This window comes from Lissotriton vulgaris, chromosome 8, assembly GCF_964263255.1.
Source record: "Lissotriton vulgaris chromosome 8, aLisVul1.2, whole genome shotgun sequence".
Taxonomy (NCBI): Eukaryota; Metazoa; Chordata; class Amphibia; order Caudata; family Salamandridae; genus Lissotriton; species Lissotriton vulgaris.
Genome location: NC_141696.1, coordinates 529,750,493 through 529,764,430, shown reverse-complemented (window position 1 = coordinate 529,764,430; position 13,938 = coordinate 529,750,493). Strand labels below are relative to the sequence as shown.

Sequence of the window (13,938 nt, the reverse complement as noted above, 5' to 3'; positions counted from 1 at the left end):
TGTACTTCCATCCTTTACACTAACATGGAAAGAGGTTTGCATATATTAGGTGTCAGATTATCATTAATGTGTGTGTGTGTGTGTGTGTGTGTGTGTATATTTATTTATATACACATACATACATAAACTGAAAACAACAAAGGTTACAGGAGTGTTTTATTTATTTTCTATTTCTGAGGGTTTTGTAAATGCTTATTCTGAACTATAAAATCCCTGTAACCTTCGTTTTTTTCAGTAAATTTCTATGATTTTTAAAGTAGTAATGATGTTTGCAGAGTGGTGGAGAAAGGAGGAGGGTCTCGGACTAGCTCTCAGGAATTCTGTGTAGGACTTGCAGAAAGTACCAAGAGGGTTTCTTGGCTGCCAAGGTCCCTCGTCATTCAAGAGGGCTTCATTCCTCAACCAGTAGTACGCCAGGAGATCCGTTTTCAGAGCGGTGAAGAAAGGGTATGTGGCCTTCAAATACTTCTTAGCAAGGTCACAGGAATGGTTATTCGCCCTCAAGGACCTTCAGCATCCAAGGGGACTTCAAACCCCTACTAGTAGTACGCCAGGAGACATGTTTGCAGAGTGGTAGAGAAAGGGGGCTGGCCACGACGACCTCTCAGCAGTCCCGCAGTGTGGGACTTACTGAAGGTAACAGGAGGAGTAGTTTGAAATCTTGTCAAACACTCGCACATGCCCACAATTCTCAATTTTAACATAAAAGTCCGAATATCTGTACAGGCCACTAGCTGTCGATGTATGAACAAAATACATTGGGGTCTGAAAAAGTTACATTTAGGGGGCACAAATTGGGCTACAGGTGAAACTGGTGGGGCCACCTACAAAGGGTGATTTTGATAGATTTAGCAATTTATAACAACAGTCAGTGCACTGCAAGCAAAATAGTGCGTAATATGTCAATAGCAAACAGAACAAGTCATCATAACAATCTCTCCAGCCCATAATAGTTCCAACATTTGCCCCAAATTTTCATGTAGGGGTAGCCTTGTGTTGCATAAAAAAGTTCTTCCTGTTTCGTACACCAGTCCATGGCAGAATCCCAAGAAAGGGCTGGTCAGCAGAATTCCCGGCATGTTCCTTTTTGCAATTAAAGTACCTAATCCAACCAGGGATCGAACTCCCTTATAGCCTCTCTAAAAGGTCTAGTGGTGCGATTTGGAGGGAGGGGATCAATGAGTCTCCCGAAAATGCGGGAGAGGGTAGTATTAATAGCGTATCAGTACTTCTTAATCATAGGACACTCCCAGACTACTTGGAAAAAGTCAGCGCTCTTCTCTAAACATGCTATGCATGTATTGAGGGATTCTTTTTGCCTGCCACAGATACTCCGCAAACAGGAAGTTAACATGCAAGTATTTTATTTGGAATACCGGGAGTCTCGAGGTGCGTGCAAGCATTAGCGTGTCATTTAAGCCTCTCTCAAGTCGCTGTCATCCAAGGGCCCCACATATGCTTCCTATTTTGCTTTCGAGAGCACAAAGAGGCATGGAGAGTTAATGAGTAAAGATTTATAAATGCAGGATATCCCCCTTTCCCCATGTGCCCATGAGGATTTTGTCCTCCAAAAGTTCATATTCAAGAATGTCACCCAGAGAGTCCCTACAGGACATCAAGGCATGGTCGAGCTGCAGGAATTTATAGAATTAGGAGTAGTAAAGTTCAAATTCCACCTCAAGCTCCTGGAACAACCTCACCAGACTTCCCTCAATCTTGGAGCACTGATGAGGATCATTTGCTGAAGCCCTCTAACCAGGCCACCTGTCGCAGCCATCGGCCCCTCCAGAGGGGAGTTTCAACAGTAAGTGTCTGGTCCCACCCTGTCCAGTGCAAGGCTGACCTCCAAGGGCACTTGTGAAATCTCCGGGAGAGAGCTAAGGATGTGAGTCCCATACATAATTCTCATCAATTTGTTGTACCTTATAGAGGAAACCTTGGTTTCGAAGGCAGGGTTTAACCATCCAGTTAAACCAATCCTATAAGGCTGCCATCTGGGAGGCCCAGTAAAACATTCGCACATCATCCATGCCTAATCTCCCTTCAAAAGCAGATTGTACACAATTACTGAAAGCAATGCAAGGGGATTGGTTGGACCATATGAAGGACCGTATTTTAGCCTGTGTTTTGCGGAACCAGTTCCGCGGAATCACCAATGGGAAATTCTGGAGACCTTAGAGGAACCTTGTCAGGACCCTTATCTTGAATAGTGCTGTCCAGCCTAGAATATTGAGGAGTAATTTGTCTCACTTGTTAAGATCTTTTTTTTTTCTTTATCAAATCTCTTAATTTGTATATGCCATATACAAACAGAAGTCAATACTACAACATTTAGTAGCATAAAACAAGGTCATCTCCGACCGAGTCCCTCAGTGTGTCACATTGATTTAAGTTAGTACTGCTGTCATTTCCACTTGTTAAGATCTTTACATGAATTTTATACTAGGGCTGTACGGTTGAGGTTGCATGGGAGGCTAGGGAACTGGAATATATGAATTCCAAAGAATAAAAAAATTAGTCTAGGAAACTGGCTCTGCCAGTCCATAGCCTCTCCTCCTCCAGCAAGAGAGACTAGAACAGACTTTGACCAATTTACCTGCCAGAGCCAGAGGCCTGTCAATACAAGTCCAACATGTAGAGGAACAGTAGCCCCATGATTTCTGGGCGCTAGCTAAATGACAGTACGTCTTCTGCATATAATGCAGTGTGGTCTTCCATGCCACCCCCCCACTGAAATCCCCATAGCTGCTCGTCTCCTGTAATCCACATACAACAGGGGTGATAGTGTATATCCCTGAACCCCTGTGGATCGCAAAAGTACGAGAGATTACCTCTTTTATTCTCACCTGCACCCTGAGGTAGGCATACAACTTTCTCAAATAGGATATAAAGTGGTGGCCCAAACCCCAGCCATGTGAGTACCCAATTAGGAAGTCCCAGTTAAGGCAATCAAATGCTTTTTTAAATAAATAAGGATAAGTGGGCAGGGACTGACGAAATGGTGGCGGTACGCCAGGGCGCCATGTACTCTCTGTATAGAGTCCCTTGTACTGTTCTACGATAGGGGTATGAAATTCCATTGGACTGAGTGGATCAGTGTCGATAATACCCTGAGGGGCCTGTTGGCCAACACCTTGGCATAAAGCTTGAGTTCACTATTTATAAGAGAGATTGGGCAGTATGCGGAACAACTCTCAGGGATATCCCAATTTGTGTATACCTGCACTCGTGGCTAGGTCAAAGCCATGAAATAAGCAGACTTCCTCAATTGCTTAGGTATGCATGGACAGTGAAGGCAGCAGGAGAGATTTCAGGATGAAATTTCTGGTAATAATTAATTGGAAACTGAACCAGTCCTTGCGTCTTGTTCATATCTGTGCGAACTTCCACCTGTTCTGCAAGCTTGTGCGGGTGATCAAGGTCTTTCATATCAAGTGCAGGAAGAGTTGGTAAGTGGAGGTCTGCTATCAGGGCCATGGATGATTTCCTGACTGTTCTCTCTTGCTTCGCATACCGGAATTGGTAATATTGGGGGAAAGTTGCTGGGATTGCGACTGCATCAGTGACCCTCTCCCTAGTGAAGTCAATAACTTCCGTAGATGCAAAATTATGGGTCACCAATTAATAGAGTAGTTTGCTGGATTTGCCTCCCTATTTGTATCCTCTTCTAGTGTAGGTAAGCCAACATTATCGCACCTCATTGATGCAGAGTTCTATCAGCGATGCTCTGTGAACCGCTGATTAGTGTTACTCGCAGTTGCCCGCTTCCACCACAGACTGCGCTCAAACATCATGATTCAGGCTTGGCTATTTGCTGCTGTTTCTTTTTTTTCGTGTCTTAAGGTAGATTGTAGCAATCCCCTGCATGTGGTTCTTCCCAGCTTTCCATAAGATACCTTTAAATCCACCAACCTCTCATTTACCTCTAGATACATATGTAGCTCCTGCGACAAAAAGTGAAAAACCTCCTAGTCAACCAGGCATCACTATGTGTTGAGCCGCCAAATTGGACAGCAGCCTGCCCTTTGGGCCCACAGATGAATCATGACTGGTGATTGATCCAAGATCCGGCTGGCAGGATGTGTGTGCCCATTGTGGAGAGTAAGTCTTTAGGAGGCAGTAACAAAAGATTGATACAAGACCTAGTTTTATGAGCCGAGGATGCATGGGTATATTCCAGTATCACTGGATTCTAGACATGCCATGAGTCCGATGCTCATTGACCACTTTGACAGCTGTGTTTCATTCTCCTAATTGGTCCCTGTCGCCCTCAAAGAGTCTAACCTGGGGCACATCACATTGAAATCCCCACCTATGAATCTGGTCCTGTATGGGAGCCTAAGCGCTAGGAATAAAATGGTTTTCAACATACAGCCCGATAGCTGTAGGGGCCCATAGATACTAATCAGATTTTAGACCTGCCAGTCTAATACACTTTTAAGTGCAGTGTATCTTCTCTATGTTTCTGGCTCGAACTGAGAGACCACCATCTGGAGGTTTTTGTGCAGGAAGGTTGCTACTCTTTGAGTGGCCTGCATGATAAACTGTGTTGTACATGTATCTGGCCAGCAACGGACACCTAGATCCCAATAGTTGAATTTCTTGTAGCACCAGGACCAGCACATTGTGTATCGTGAAACCATCAACCACCCCTTTTTTAATATGAAAGTATACAAAAAAGTGCAGACAATCTGTGGAATGGAGCTGAAGTCGGACCACCTCTACAAGCAGAAGATTATTAGTGGCTTTCCCACTTGTATGATGGTCAGGTTTGTACCAGTTCAGGGAAACATGTCTCATTCAGAAATGCATCTGAATAGGTACTTTAGTTTGCATATCTTTGCAATCAAATCAGACTGTGAACACTTAATAGCCTACAGAAGGCTTTGAGTGTAGGTGATTTAACAGGGCGAATGGGCAAATGATTTTGAACTAGACACCTTGCATGTCAGGCTATTAACCCTTAATCCTGGTGTAAACATGATAATGTAAGAAAAGCAGATTATAGAGTTTTTTTGCAGAGATTCAAAACAACACAAGGGTACAAGCTTCACACTTCTGTGTTATACAGAAGAGATTCAAATGCTACTAAATATCAAATACCACAAATAAGGCATTGTTGTTTTAATAGAGAATATCCAGAAGGCAAGCAGTGGTCAAACACAGTCCAAATAAATCGTCTTAATATGAGTGTCCCATCTGTTTCCAGATTTCTTCATGAGATTTCGCCGTAGATTCTCAGGATTCAATTTAAGAGGGAGGTGAATTTATGAATGGCATTCTTCGAGCTAAGTCTCTGCTAGCTCATCGTCATAAACATTTTGATCGCCTTTATACTCTAAGATTTAGCTGTCTTTTTAGCTTAGCACATACACTCAAACCAGAAGCTATAGCTGGCTGATGAGACCTACCATGGGTGGAACCAGACCTGGGTTGCTTGTGTGTCTTTTTAGGGGGCCCTGGCAGTTCGAGCGGAACTGTTCTCACTGGAGCAGGATTAAGACTGATTTGCATATGTCTGAATCCAACCTTAGGTGGAATGGTTTTAAACAACAATGGACTGGGATGCAACCTGTGTTATTACCAGTGGCTGAGATTAATCCAAGCATTCCATCCCTACTTTTTTGTATACTTCTTTGTATAGTTTAGTGTGACGACTCTTCAAATAGGATCATTCAGTCCTTTAGCATTCAATGTCATAACGCTAAAGTCATTAATCACTAGGCCTGTGCTGAAGTCCTAAAAGACTAGAGTGCTCGCAGGACCCATATCCAGCCTCTGACAGACCGCATTCCCCCAAACCCTTCAGGCGAGTATCTGCAAAAAGAAAATTGTTACTGAGATGCACTGTAATTAAAGCTTGCACGTCTGTGAAGACAATAATCACTTGGGCCAAAACCCCAACCTTTAAACCCCCAAATCCCCTCTCCCCACACTACCACCCCAGAAGCATCTGTCTACTCAGAAATTAGTAACAATAAAATAGTCAAAACAAATGAGGTAATGTTAACCTCTCAGGCCCCCCAAGTCGAAATTATTATGCGAGTATTCAGTGTTGCTGGCAAAGTGGAGAAGAAAGACCTGTCTAATTAACACATGTAACCAACTTAGCCTATTCGCCACCCAGTTAAGAAGCTACCCTATGCAATGTCAGTCAGTAGCAGTTGCCACTTGGAGGTACGTCTGGCCCACAGTGCTGAGAGGGATTCAGGACTTGGTCGGACAGGATTTATTTCGGGTTCTCGGATGATCTGCATCTGAGGCTGATGAGTCTGTCAACTCCTTGGGGACCACCGACCTCCTCCAAGAGCCCCTGCACTTGTTCTGTCTTGAGGGTCTGACTAGGTCTGAACAAGAGTCGCTGTGGCCCAGTGGTTCCTGGGATGGGAAAGGGTTGCATCTGAAGGGCTGTTCCGTTGTCCACTCTAAACCACTTCGGGATTATCAAAGGAGAGGGACTTTCGTGGATTTTCTCTTGGCTATCAAACCAGAAGCACATTTCCAAAAAGTGGGATGCCTGGGCTAGTACCCAAGTCCTCTGTATGACTGACCCCAGAGTGCGCTTCAGCAAAAGGATGAAGGCCGATTTCTCCTGGGGGGAGTTGAAAGGTCATAGCAGGACGTCCACCGTCCTAACCATCCAGGCCACATCCCCGCCAGGTGGAAATATTAATGTGTATCGCAAGGTGCAGTGTTTGTTTTTCTCCGTGTCATTCCTGCCACATGGGGAAACAGTCAGAAGCTGTGAAGGTGGGACATAAGAGGGGCCAGGACAAATGGAGCTGGGTCACAGGCGCCATCTGACCCCTCTCTAGAGATGTAACAGGTAAAATCTATTTTCTGATCCAATTTGTAGACCGAAACTGTAAATGTTAATTAATTTGTAGGTCCTCCCTCTGTACTACAGAAAGAGTTTAAACGAAGTGGCCCATAACCTGCAAAGACTCATTTATACACATAGTTATATTACTAGTTTGTTGAACTTCTCAGTGCCCTGAAGAACACTACACAGATAATCCCCTGCTTTGAGAGGGGAATAAAAAGTTGTGTCAAATTGCAAGTTGAAAGATTGAAGGAACAGCAAGAAGGTAGGCTATATTACATGCAAAAGACAGGTCTCTCTTACCTCTCACTCTATATCCGATGCACAGCAGAGTTCTAAAATTCACATTCAATCCTGTGCATTTTGTAAGATTTTGCTACTGCACACTGGAACACAAGTCACTTCATGTTGAAAGCAACGCTTTGGGGGAAGGTGTCATTTAGAATCAGGCTGGGCAAATGTGATTCCAAAGAACTCTGATGTCTGCCCTGTTTTGTCCAAGAGCCTGGACACCATTGAAGTTGAGAAATATTAAAAATATCCATGAATGCTCCTCCAAGCGATGCTTGGCATGAGTGTGAAATGTCTGCTCACTCCAATGTTCAAGGAAAACACAGAGAAAGAGGACCCGCCCACTCCCCAAGAAGTTTAGAAAGTGAGGCCAGCTTAAGGACAAATGTGTGGTGCTTGGTTTCAGACTCTTGTGAGCAGGCTCGTTTGGTGGAAAGTCGCTTGGTCCCAGGGGGGTGATAGACACTGCGATGACCAAGAGTTGATCTACAGAGGCAGCAAGCTAACCAAGTGTAAATGTGAGCTCTTTCCAGGACAGATGGGGGGAAAGAAGGGTAAGAAGGGCTGCACAAAGGCATACATTGGGTTAAACAGATCAAGCACACGTTGGTGAAGCGGGTGGAAATTGAAGTACTCTCCACCAACTAGAGGAGTCGGAAGGACAGAAGAGGAGAGAGGATACGAGCGTTGGGGTGCCAGAATAGAGCAGCAGAGACAAAATGAAAACATAATACCATAGCGAAAAATGAAATAAAAGGAGCTACTGGCCGTATATAAATAGTAATTACCGACCTAGGAGGTAAGGGCCAGAAAAAAAGGAGTACTGGATGGATTAATTGGAAATAACATGTATATGAATATGTGATTCTGTGTTGGCATACAGGGCAAAATGCTATTGGTAGAATTGCATAGCACCCAAGTTGGAGCCATGCATATATGTTTGTATAAGGGGAAATAAAAAAAGAACTAACTTTGTTTCAGAGTAATCTAAGACTGTAATACTGAGCTGGTGATCCTTCGTGGCTGCAGGTTATTGGAAGCAGCAATCCTTTTTAGTGGACTTGTGCTTAGTTTTCATCATCATCAGACTTTGACCCAGAACAAGAGAGAAAAGGGCAAAAAAGCACAAAAGGTATGAAGAAAGTGCCAAAGGGAAAAAGCAAGGATTATAAAGAACCAGCATCCGTACGACAGAGGACAGGTGGTAGGTGAAAGAAAGAAACATGAAAGGGAAGCAAAACGAAGTAGCTGTATGTGGCAGCCCCTTTGGGTCCTTAAGGTAACGTTTGGGCTGCTGCACTTTCTGCACTTGAGATCTATGAGGAACACAGTGCAATCTGTGTGTGTTCCAAAAAAACAAGAAACCTTTTTGTAATGGAAACTGCAACATGAAGTTTATAGTTAAAAATTGAAAGAACCATATTATCGACACGCTGTAATCCTACCTAAACAAAAGTTGAGTTTATATCTTTAAATTATACCAGGAAGAAGGGCATCTTAAAAAAGTGATGCAACATGCAAACATTGAAAACTAGTATTCTTTCCACCTTGTTCAGCACAGTTTTTCTATGGTTTCAATCAGAATAATATAAATAGATTTGTGCATGTAATACTCGTTGGCAAACATTGTTTGATGTTTTGGATGGTCAGATAGTTTTTGTGAGTTTTAGAGGGCACATTGACCAGTAATTAAAAACAAATGAAAGTAATTAAGTAGTCGGTTCTGTGAAGGCTTTTTTAACTTCTGTTTACTGTTTTCTAGGGTTATGAAGACTGGCTACGGCATAAAGCAGACAATGCAATGAACGAATACCCTGTTCATGTTATCCAACATGGCAAGCTAGTTAGAAAGCAAAGCAGGAAGTTACGGGTAAGAAAGTGTTTTTGTTTTGTATCTGATTTTGGAGAGTATGTGCTATCCAGGTTTAAGGTGTTGCCAAAGACACTCATGCACTGTGGCTTGCGAGAGAGATTGTAGACTAGAATGGGCCTCAAGCCTACCCATTGCTTACCATTCATTGGCTTTATTGTCACTCTGATTTGCTGCCCCCTAATTTCCCAGTGCGTTGCAGTTTCACTTCCTCTTCTTTCATATCGAGCATGGACCGAGGACTGCTTCATTTTGATTAGTGTCCTTCTGCTGCTTGAACTGTGATTATGGTACTATTTTTCTTCTTCTTTGTTGTCCATGTTATTTTTTTCCCTTCCACCCTCCATGGTCCGTGTGACTTCTTCCCTCCCACCTCGTTCTCTCTGTTGCTTCTGCCCTCTCACTCCCACTTGTCTGTGTTGCTTCTTCACTCCCACCCTTCCCTTGTCTGTGCTGCTTCTTCCCTCCCCCTCTCCCACCCTCCCCTTCTCCTTGTTGCTTCTTCCCTCCCACCCTCCCCTTCTCCATGTTGCTTCTTCCCTCCCACCCTCCCCTTGTCTTGTCTGGGTTGCTTCTTCCCTCCCACCCTCCCCTTGTCTGGGTTGCTTCTTCCCTCCCACCCTCCCCTTGTCTGGGTTGCTTCTTCCCTCCCACCCTCCCCTTGTCTGGGTTGCTTCTTCTCTCCCACCCTCCCCTTAGATGTGTTGCTTCTTCCCTCCCACCCTCCCCTTGCCCGTGTTGCTTCTTCCCTCCCACCCTCCCCTTGGCCGTGTTGCTTCTTCCCTCTCACCCTCCACTTGGCCGTGTTGCTTCTTCCCTCCCACCCTCCCCTTGTCCGTGTTGCTTCCTCCCTCCACCCTCTCCTTATCTGGGTTGCTTTTTCCCTCCCTCCCACCCTCCCCTTGTCTGGGTTGCTTTTTCCCTCCCTCCCACCCTCCCCTTGTCTGGGTTGCTTTTTCCCTCCCTCCCACCCTCCCCTTGTCTGGGTTGCTTTTTCCCTCCCTCCCACCCTCCCCTTGTCTGGGTTGCTTTTTCCCTCCCTCCCACCCTCCCCTTGTCTGGGTTGCTTTTACCCTCCCTCCCACCCTCCCCTTGTCTGGGTTGCTTTTACCCTCCCTCCCACCCTCCCCTTGTCTGGGTTGCTTTTACCCTCCCTCCCACCCTCCCCTTGTCTGGGTTGCTTTTACCCTCCCTCCCACCCTCCCCTTGTCTGGGTTGCTTTTACCCTCCCTCCCACCCTCCCCTTGTCTGGGTTGCTTTTACCCTCCCTCCCACCCTCCCCTTGTCCGGGTTGCTTTTACCCTCCCTCCCACCCTCCCCTTGTCTGGGTTGCTTTTACCCTCCCTCCCACCCTCCCCCTTGTCTGGGTTGCTTTTACCCTCCCCTTGTCTGGGTTGCTTTTACCCTCCCTCCCACCCTCCCCTTGTCCGGGTTGCTTTTACCCTCCCTCCCACCCTCCCCTTGTCCGGGTTGCTTTTACCCTCCCTCCCACCCTCCCCTTGTCTGGGTTGCTTTTACCCTCCCTCCCACCCTCCCCTTGTCTGGGTTGCTTTTACCTTCCCTCCCACCCTCCCCTTGTCTGGGTTGCTTTTACCTTCCCTCCCACCCTCCCCTTGTCTGGGTTGCTTTTACCCTCCCTCCCACCCTCCCCTTGTCTGGGTTGCTTTTACCCTCCCTCCCACCCTCCCCTTGTCTGGGTTGCTTTTACCCTCCCTCCCACCCTCCCCTTGTCTGGGTTGCTTTTACCCTCCCTCCCACCCTCCCCTTGTCTGGGTTGCTTTTACCCTCCCTCCCACCCTCCCCTTGTCTGGGTTGCTTTTTCCCTCCCACCCTCCCCTTGTCTGGGTTGCTTTTTCCCTCCCACCCTCCCCTTGTCTGGGTTGCTTTTTCCCTCCCACCCTCCCCTTGTCTGGGTTGCTTTTTCCCTCCCACCTTTCCCTTGTCCGGGTTGCTTTTTCCCTCCCACCCTCCCCTTGTCCGGGTAGCTTTTTCCCTCCCACCCTCCCCTTGTCCGGGTTGCTTTTTCCCTCCCACCCTCCCCTTGTCCGGGTTGCTTTTTCCCTCCCACCCTCCCCTTGTCCGGGTTGCTTTTTCCCTCCCACCCTCCCCTTGTCCGGGTTGCTTTTTCCCTCCCACCCTCCCCTTGTCCGGGTTGCTTTTTCCCTCCCACCCTCCCCTTGTCCGGGTTGCTTTTTCCCTCCCACCCTCCCCTTGTCCGGGTTGCTTTTTCCCTCCCACCCTCCCCTTGTCCGGGTGGCTTTTCCCCTCCCACCCTCCCCTTGCCCGGGTGGCTTTTCCCCTCCCACCCTCCCCTTGCCACCCTCCCCCTGCCCGGGTTGCTTTTCCCCTCCCACCCTCCCCTTGCCCCGGTTGCTTTTCCCCTCCCACCCTCCCCTTGCGCCGGTTGCCTTTTCCCTCCCACCCTCCCCTTGCCCCGGTTGCTTTTTCCCTCCCACCCTCCCCTTGCCCCGGTTGCTTTTTCCCTCCCACCCTCCCCTTGCCCCGGTTGCTTTTTCCCTCCCACCCTCCCCTTGCCCCGGTTGCTTTTTCCCTCCCACCCTCCCCTTGCCCGGTTGCTTTTTCTCTCCCACCCTCCCCTTGCCCGGGTTGCTTTTTCCCTCCCACCCTCCCCTTGTCCGGGTTGCTTTTTCCCTCCCACCCTCCCCTTGTCTGGGTTGCTTTTTCCCTCCCACCCTCCCCTTGTCTGGGTTGCTTTTTCCCTCCCACCCTCCCCTTGTCTGGGTTGCTTTTTCCCTCCCACCCTCCCCTTGTCTGGGTTGCTTTTTCCCTCCCGACCTCCCCTTGTCTGGGTTGCTTTTTCCCTCCCACCCTCCCCTTGTCTGGGTTGCTTTTTCCCTCCCACCCTCCCCTTGTCTGGGTTGCTTTTTCCCTCCCACCCCCCCCCTTGTCTGGGTTGCTTTTTCCCCTCCCACCCTCCCCTTGTCCGGGTTGCTTTTTCCCCTCCCACCCTCCCCTTGTCCGGGTTGCTTTTCCCCCTCCCACCCTCCCCTTGTCCGGGTTGCTTTTCCCCTCCCACCCTCCCCTTGTCCGGGTTGCTTTTTCCCCTCCCACCCTCCCCTTGTCCGGGTTGCTTTTTCCCCTCCCACCCTCCCCTTGTCCGGGTTGCTTTTTCCCCTCCCACCCTCCCATTGTCCGGGTTGCCTTTTCCCCTCCCACCCTCCCATTGTCCGGGTTGCCTTTTCCCCTCCCACCCTCCCATTGTCCGGGTTGCCTTTTCCCCTCCCACCCTCCCATTGTCCGGGTTGCTTTTTCCCCTCCCACCCTCCCATTGTCCGGGTTGCTTTTTCCCCTCCCACCCTCCCATTGTCCGGGTTGCTTTTTCCCCTCCCACCCTCCCAGTGTCCGGGTTGCTTTTTCCCCTCCCACCCTCCGGGTTGCTTTTTCCCTCCCACCCTCCCCTTGTCCGGGTTGCTTTTTCCCTCCCTCCCACCCTCCCCCTCCCCTTGTTTTGGTTGATTATTAATTGTCTGTGGGTTGCTTTTTCCCTCCCACCATCCCCTTGTCCAGGTTGCTTCTTCCCTCCCACCCTCCCCTTGCCTGGGTTGCTTTTTTCCTCCCACCCTCTCCTTGCCCGGGTTGCTTCTTCCCTCCTACCCCCCATTGTCAGTGTTATTTCTTCCTGCCCACCCTGTTCTCTCTGTTGCTTTTGCCCTCTCATTCCCCCTTATCCGTGTTGCTTCTTCCCTCCCTCCCACCCGCACCCTGTCTGTGTTAATTCTTCCTTCCCTCCCTACTCTTGTCCGTGTTGTTTTTTCCCTCCCTCCCTCCTCTTGTCCCTGTTGCTTCTTCCCTCCCACCCTCCCCTTGTCCGGGTTGCTTCTTCCCTCCCACCCTCCCCTTGTCCGGGTTGCTTCTTCCCTCCCACCCTCCCCTTGTCCGGGTTGCTTCTTCCCTCCCACCCTCCCCTTGTCCGGGTTGCTTCTTCCCTCCCACCCTCCCCTTGTCCGGGTTGCTTCTTCCCTCCTACCCTCCCCTTGTCCGGGTTGCTTCTTCCCTCCCACCCTCCCCTTGTCAGGGTTGCTTCTTCCCTCCCACTCTCCCCTTGCACAGGTTGCTTCTTCCCTCCCACCCTCCCCTTGCACGGGTTGCTTTTTCCCACCCACCCTCCCCTTGTCCAAGTTGATTCTTCCCACCCACCCTCCCCTTGTCCAAGTTGATTCTTCCCACCCACCCTCCCCTTGTCCAAGTTGATTCTTCCCACCCACCCTCCCCTTGTCCAAGTTGATTCTTCCCACCCACTCTCCCCTTGTCCGAGTTGATTCTTCCCACCCACCCTCCCCTTGTCCGAGTTGATTCTTCCCACCCACCCTCCCCTTGTCCGAGTTGATTCTTCCCACCCACCCTCCCCTTGTCCGAGTTGATTCTTCCCACCCACCCTCCCCTTGTCCGAGTTCATTCTTCCCACCCACCCTCCCCTTGTCCGAGTTCATTCTTCCCACCCACCCTCCCCTTGTCCGAGTTCATTCTTCCCACCCACCCTCCCCTTGTCCGAGTTGATTCTTCCCACCCACCCTCCCCTTGTCCGAGTTGATTCTTCCCACCCACCCTCCCCTTGTCCGAGTTGATTCTTCCCACCCACCCTCCCCTTGTCCGAGTTGATTCTTTCCCCCCACCCTCCCCTTGTCCGAGTTGATTCTTACCTCCCACCCTCCCCTTGTCCGAGTTGATTCTTCCCTCCCACCCTCCCCTTGTCCGAGTTGATTCTTCCCTCCCACCCTCCCCTTGTCCGAGTTGATTCTTCCCTCCCACCCTCCCCTTGTCCGAGTTGATTCTTCCCTCCCACCCTCCCCTTGTCCGAGTTGATTCTTCCCTCCCACCCTCCCCTTGTCCGAGTTGATTCTTCCCTCCCACCCTCCCCTTGTCCGAGTTGATTCTTCCCTCCCACCCCCCCTTGTCTGAGTTGATTCTTCCCTCCCACCCTCCCCTTGTCCGA

At 49.0% G+C, this 13,938-nt stretch overlaps 1 protein-coding gene across 3 annotated transcripts in view; it reads left to right on the top strand.

Moving 5' to 3' along the window:
* Positions 1–13,938, top strand: part of ATP11A (ATPase phospholipid transporting 11A) — a 941,588-nt gene that overhangs the window by 422,006 nt on the left and 505,644 nt on the right. For all 3 annotated transcript variants that reach the window (XM_086934336.1, XM_086934337.1, XM_086934338.1), the window contains exon 5: positions 8,877–8,984. In XM_086934336.1, coding sequence (XP_086790462.1) covers positions 8,877–8,984 — 108 coding nt within the window. The remainder of the gene's footprint in view (positions 1–8,876; positions 8,985–13,938) is intronic.